Raw genomic sequence first — 7,167 nt, forward strand, 5'->3', positions numbered from 1 at the left:
GTAAAGTTGTTAGACTTAACAATATCTGACCAAATCTCTAAAATGCACACTAACTCAAAATAAATTCACATATCTTTGAATTAGAAGATACACACTAATAGATGATTCAATACCATTATACGATATGCAAAAGAGGTATCTTGTAGTGAATTTAAATATTAATTTATCATTTTCTAAATTTTAACCTGTTCATTGTGAACACCATAATTTAGGGGTTCATTTTGGGGTCTTGGAGGGGAGGTATATAATATTTTGCTTCGAATTCAACTAATTTATCTTTTCTATAACACTTAACCGGTTCGTTTGATTGAGAGGCTAATTGTAGCAATGGCTTGTTGATCAGTACCTTCAAGGGTTTAAAAATTTTAATCGATTACTTAACTCTTACGCACCTATGTCCCTGTTGGAGTTGTCAGTGCTGAGAGACCCCCAAAATCACCAGGAGATATATACTTATGTCACACGGAAAAGGCATGGACTATTTTAAATTTCTAACCATGACCACTGAAAACCATGATAAGTACCACGAGTACTTCTTGATTTGCTAGTGAATGTCATATTGCCATCCCAACTTCACCGTGTTACCTGCTTCTATCATGGTTCAATTTCTCAACAAATTGACCCTTTTTTCATTCATAGCTCACTAGAGATAACGGAGACAAGATACCTGAATCAAAACTGGATTTAGTGAATTGTAAAAAGTGAAACTTTATTAAATAAGCTCCTAATTTCAAATTACATTTCACACACACACACAAAAAAAAATGTAAACGTGACCATACATTGACAATTTGGCATTATTATTTGATGAATTGAATGGAAGAATTTCAAACCATGTACAGTTTTTTTAAGAGTAAAACTGACAGAAAGAAGAAAGGGGGTAGTGAGAGAGAACAAATAGAAGAAAAAACTGACTGCAATAAGCAGAAGTCCAAAGACCAATCACAAATTGAACGCATATGATTTGATAAACTGGAATTAATGTATACACAAGAACTGAAGTATGTGATCATCATCCTTCGCTGAGCCTCTTGACTACCGAAGCCATATACTTGCCCTGATGCTCTGCAAGCGCCAGCTCTGTTTCAGTTGGTTGTCTTGAGCCATCACCAGCAAAAACTCCAGCACCATATGGAGTACCCCCTCGAATGGAGTCCATCTTGAACATACCAGCTCCAAAGGTGTACCCTATAGGAACAAATAGCATTCCATGGTGCGCTAACTGAGTGATTGCTGTCCAACTGCAGCCAATAGCAGAATGAAAATTATTTAAATGTATCCTTTCAACTAATTGAAACTAATACAACCTTTTGTGCCACTCGTTCCAAAGAAATACCAACTCTTTTTTCTTTGGTAGGGGTGCACTCCTATACATAATCCAATCAAACTATTTCTGCTAGTCTATAACAATCATCAAAACTGAGGAGAGCATATTCAATAAAAATATAAGCTAGAATTCCAATGCACAGATGCATTTTATCAACACAGAGAAACAATCTTTCATTTTCTCTCTACAGAAATACTCTGAGAAGCAAAAACCAAAATAAAAAACAAACCATAATGGAGAGAATTCCACCTCAAATCCTCAAGATTTAGTGGTCTGAATCTAAGTGGCATTGATAGAGCTGCAGCTAAGTGTACAAATAAGAGAAAGCACAGCTAAAAGGAACTTTGATTTATATCTAACTTTCATATATGGAACTACCAGTAATTAGCATCAATTTCCATTCACTGCCGAAACAATTGTAACACCATCTTCCAACAGTTCAACCAAAAAATTAGGATAGGAAGAAAAAGTAAATACTCCCCAAAAATTTCAAGGTTCTTAAGTTTCTGTTTTTCAAACTCAAAATCTCATATAAAATATAGTGTTGTACTCATTTCAAGGCATATGATGAATGCCATAATCCATACTAAAATCTTTTCTTTTGGATAGGTATAATCCATACTTAAATCATAGTAATTGATGGCAAAAACCATTACTTATTCACCTTGACAGTAGGAGTCCACTGTCCAGGGCTGTTCAACTCTCCAACCAAACCATGCCTAGTCAACCAGCAATGGTGATTTTTGAAGATGTTGGAAGGGCTGCTTGAAAAACCAACAAATCAACACAGTTGTCAGCTAAAGGTTTTGAAGACCAATGAATACCACATCAACTGTCTCCCCCTGAGCCACCTCCCTTCGTTTTTCCTCATTTGGCCAACCCTTATCATCCACCCCTCTACCCATTCATATTGGCCACCAAAACAACCCACTACCTAAGCTTGCCACCAATTTCGTCAAGATAACCACTAGCAATCAAATCCCATTTTTGTGCAGTGGCATTATGTAAAAAGTCCCCCTCCCCCATCTTTTTTTTTTTTTTGCTCACCAACAACATCGATTAGCCACACTGATGGAAAACCACTGACCAAAGCTCAGCATCTACAGTGTCTAGCGGCAGTTTGGTTTCTTACATAACTGACCAGGTTGTGTAGCAGCAGAGTGGCCTTCTTTGTAAGGACTGCAGCTTTGGGTAAAATTTTAACAATTGAAAATTTAAGGAAGAAAAATGTATGGATTACATATTGGCGTTTTATGTACAAATGTAATGGCGAATCTGTTGATCACCCATTGCTACATTGTCCTATTGCTTCAGACTTGTGGTCCATGGTTTTGGGTTTGTTTGGTGTTTATTAGGTGATGCCAAAATCTGTTGTTGAACTTTTAGCTTGCTGGCAAGGTCGGTTTGGTCATCATCGGAATGGTCATGTTTGGATGGTTATCCTTTTTCCTCATTGCTTGATGTGGTACATTTGGAAGGAAAGGAATAGTAGGAGTTTTGAAGATACCAAGAGATCTATGTCTGACCTCAAGTTATTCTTTTACAGAACATTATTGGACAAAAACAGAGGAATTAGTGCCATTGTGGAATACATATATATCATGTGCAATCGTGGCTATATATCAAGTTTGCAGCACACTAGCATTTCTACAGCCGGATAAAAACAGTGGAATTAGTTCCATAGAACAGAAGGCATCCTTAAAGATGCATGTAGGCCCTTTATTATTATATGTTGTACAGTATCCTCCACAGATTTCAAACCAAGCTTCACCGAAACGTATATGTCGTTAGGGCAACAGAAGGTGAACTCAAAAATATAAGCACAAGAATAAAACCAGTTGATTTTTTTTTTTTTTTTTTTTTTTTTTGGTAAGCAAAATAAAACCAGTTGATGTTTCTCTATAGAAGAATAACCAATGTTAGTGACCCTAACTATACACAAAATAATCATGTAACTGCCCCTTTGTTCAATATATCTCCTTCTCAATGACAACCACAGTGCCTTTAAAGAACAACTATGAAGGTAGGCCTCAAGATTTTAACATAATAAGAAACATCCATTTTCTGAGTGCTATCAATCATGCTCCCACGTCTCTTTACCATACATATATCATAATTCCACTAAATGAAGCAAATCATGCAAACTACATAATCACACTTCTGATGGAACAAGCACTTCATACTTTCCTGCATCTATAAGTTACCCAAAACCTTTCTGAAGAGTTTCTAGGAGCAATAACCATTAATATGTTAATCCACATTGACAGATTTTCAATTCTCATTTTCAATACAACAAAAGGCTAACCCAAAATTCATCACAAATAACTTCACGTATCCCGAGCATATCAACAAAGTTAATTCTAAGCCAATCTTCATCATTCTCCAACTCTAATATCATCCACCAAATCCCATAATAGAAACTTTTTTTTTTAATCGGTAAATCCCATTCTTGAAACTATGAGAGAGATACATTCTCTCTTTTTTTCCCCCAAAATCTTTTAAGGTAGAAAGTAGTTATTAATACTAGAAACACTAAGATCACACTAGATAGCAGTGATTAATACTAGAAGCACTAGATCACACTAGAAAGTAATCATTCATTAATACTAGAAGCACTAAGATCACATTAACAACACATTACACAAAGATTTCATCCAATCCCATTATGAGTTATACAATTATTATCATGGTCTCCAAATCGGAGAGCGAAACTCGGGGAATATAATGGAAAGAAAAAAAACTTTCAGAGAATATTATTTTCAATCTCTTTGGAAATTGGAATTCTGATAGGAAATTTCGTCCTATTTTTTTTAGTTCCCACAAAATTGAAAGGAATTGAAAGAAATAAAATACGTTTTAAATTTTTTTTTATCGAAATCCCCATAATTTTTTTTTTTTACCCTACTTTTATGATATATAAAAGCAAATGATTCTTTTTCATTTAACTCCTTTCGATTCCAAGAGAGACATAAATATTTCATTACTTTTCCATTCTCTTCTATTCTATTCTATTCTGAAGTCTAAACTCCGCATAAATTTAGCTATCTTTGAATGACATACACCACAGAGGCAATTCTTCAAACAGATAAAAGGCACAAATATATAATGATCATTCAAAATTTTGATGAAGCAAAAGCTTACGCAGTGGTTTCTTGACCGCCTCCTTGGGTGCCGGTACTGACGAAGAACCCGGCCGGCTTGCCCGCAAGCTTCTGCTCATTCCAGAGCTGCCCAGTCGTGTCGAAAAACGCCTTCATTTGCGCCGCCATACTACCGTACCTCGTCGGAAACCCGAACAAAAGCCCATCCGCCGTAGCAAGCTCCGCCGCCGTGATCTCAGGGATCCCCTCCGCCTTCGGCGGCGCCTTCATCTGGTCCAACACCTCACCTGACAGCGTCTCCGGCACCCTGTACAGCACCCCCTCCAACCCATCAACTCCGTCCACGCCCTTCTTCATCCTCCTCGCCAGCCCCTCCACGTGACCGTACATCGAGTAAAACACAATGAAGATTTTCAGCTTCGCAGCTGGAGGCGGCGCGGCGGTTTCCGCGGAGGCGTTTGTCTCGGCCTTGGCGCCGTCTTCCTCGACCGGGATCGGCGCGTCCCTAGCGACGAGCTGATCATCGAGCGTGGAAGGGACTTTCTTCTTGCTCGGAACACAGCCACCTCCTTTCCCCATCAAAAAATTATGGAAATTCCTGTAATGAGGGTCAGACACAATTCAGACAACAAACAAAAGATCAAAAAAATCCAATTATGGATTTGGAAAAATGGTTTCCTTAATTCTCTGTGAATTTTTAGGGTTTGTTGAGGTTTTTAGATGTGAGATTTCTTGTTGAAACTCTGGAATAATCTAAGTTTGGGAAATTTCCAAGTAGGACTGGTTCTTCAGCACCGTGAAATATCTGAGAGGACAGAATCTAACGACGTCGTTGAAGACTTTCCATTTGGATTTTATTTTTTTTCTTATGTACTGACCGTACAAGTAGTAGAGAAATAGTCTCGTTTTAGAAAAGCCGAAAGAGTGATTGACAATTTTAGCGGGGAAATGATAGGGACAGCAAAGAAAAGGTAAGGTGGGCTGGCAGTTATAATTTTTGTAACAGATCTGGGCTCATACTTGAGCTTTGTTTCCCGCGAATGGTGGAAGAGATGAGCTGTTTCCAGCTTTCAGGTTTTCTTTCATTCGCTAGTGAATAACTGTAAACCATATAATGGCTCTCAAGCCCATGATCATCTCCTTATGGATTGACTTTTGAGGTGCAATGCTTAGGATATGCTATTGTAATATTCATCAAAAAAAGGATATGTAATTGTAATGGATCGGTGAGATTGAGAGTTAAAAATAAATAAATAAACAATTTTCCATATTAATTATTAAATAAAAAATATTTAAAAAAGTAAAGAAGATAAATTTAAGAAAGTGAGAAGATTTGTGAGATGAAAGTGGGTAATTGCATTGGTTGCAATTTATATCCTATTGCATTTTATCTCAATTCCCTTTTCTTGAGGATCCAAACCTACAAATTGCGCCCAAAAAAAAAAACAAAGATAATTACGGGGATAAGAAATGTTACGTTTATAATATTTTTATAATAAATCTTAGATGGTAAGTTGTTATTAGTTCTAATTTAAACTCTCCATTAAAATTATTTTTTTGCCTATAGGTAATAACTAGTAACAATATGTCACTTAGGGTTTATTGTGAAAATGTTATAGACATTTATTTTACAGAGAAATGAGCATTTTGAACCTTATATGTCTCACAAAAACACTCAAAGGCACTAACCAATGGAGTTATCTATCTTTATTTTTTTTAGAAAGATTGAGTTATCTATCTATCTATAACATGATTTCCTCTTTGGACTGAACTTTTATGTAGTTTAGAAATATTCCTAAACGTTACGTTTAACCAGGGCAAAACTTGTAACAATTTGGTAAAAATATATCTCCAACTCCACTTAAAATGCCTACAAAATAGGATACTCATACTAATTAAAGTCTTCAAAACAAACTTATTTATTACTTTGGATTAAGTAATGTATTCGAGTTTGGTGAAAAAATGTAATTAAGTGTGTATTTAACAATTACTTTGTTTCTAAAAAAGACTTATCCAGAATTTTTTTTTTCTTTTAAAAAAAGCCTCACTGCACTATATATATTTATTTTTATTAACCCTTGATTGCAGAATGGCAAAGTTGATATATATTTTTATTAACTTCTTCAAAATCATAAATATCTATATTATCTATAAAATGATTCCCCTCTTCGGATTTGATTTTTTTTAGTTCAGAAATACTCTTAAATCCTACATATAATAAGGACAAAACTTCAAGATAATCTGATAAAAATATATCTAACTCCACATAAAATACTTACAAAATAGGACAAACAAACTTATCCAAAAAAAAAAAAATTTCTTAGTCCACTTTGATATTTCTCTCAAGACCACGTTCAAATGTTTTTTTTTTTTTTTTACTTTATAAAGCATCATCAGTTTCTTTTATTTGATTTTTCTGTTTTTTTTTTTAATTTTCGTTTTCCTTAATTCCTAATCTCACGTGCACTAGACCAACAAAAAAAAATCATTACGATGAGGCTAATTGTACTATAGATGTATGTCGTTTCAATTTGATTAGAATAAATAAATATTCTAATTTCACCATTTTGGGATTACCATTACTGTACAATATATATTCATAGAGTATATATTATTCATGAACTCAAAATAATTTCATATAAGTCATTATTATATGAAAAACATGCTCATATAATATAATTTCCAAACAAAATTATTCAAAGCTGATAGTATCGAGATAAACATTGTGTTTCTTTTGAT

At 34.9% G+C, this 7,167-nt stretch overlaps 1 protein-coding gene across 1 annotated transcript; it reads right to left on the reverse strand.

Annotated features, from left to right (window-relative positions):
• Nucleotides 1-783: 783 nt before the first annotated feature.
• LOC142625960 (putative NAD(P)H dehydrogenase (quinone) FQR1-like 2) lies at nt 784-5,544 on the reverse strand. Its single transcript, XM_075799719.1, has 2 exons — nt 4,469-5,544; nt 784-1,241 (listed from the first exon to the last, which is right to left on the reverse strand). Exons 1-2 carry the CDS (start codon nt 5,005-5,007, stop codon nt 1,013-1,015), a joined length of 768 nt encoding a protein of 255 aa, XP_075655834.1. The 5' UTR covers nt 5,008-5,544; the 3' UTR covers nt 784-1,012.
• Between the last annotated feature and the right edge of the window lie 1,623 nt (nt 5,545-7,167).

Source organism: Castanea sativa, chromosome 2, assembly GCF_040712315.1.
Source record: "Castanea sativa cultivar Marrone di Chiusa Pesio chromosome 2, ASM4071231v1".
In the NCBI taxonomy this organism is placed as follows: Eukaryota; Viridiplantae; Streptophyta; class Magnoliopsida; order Fagales; family Fagaceae; genus Castanea; species Castanea sativa.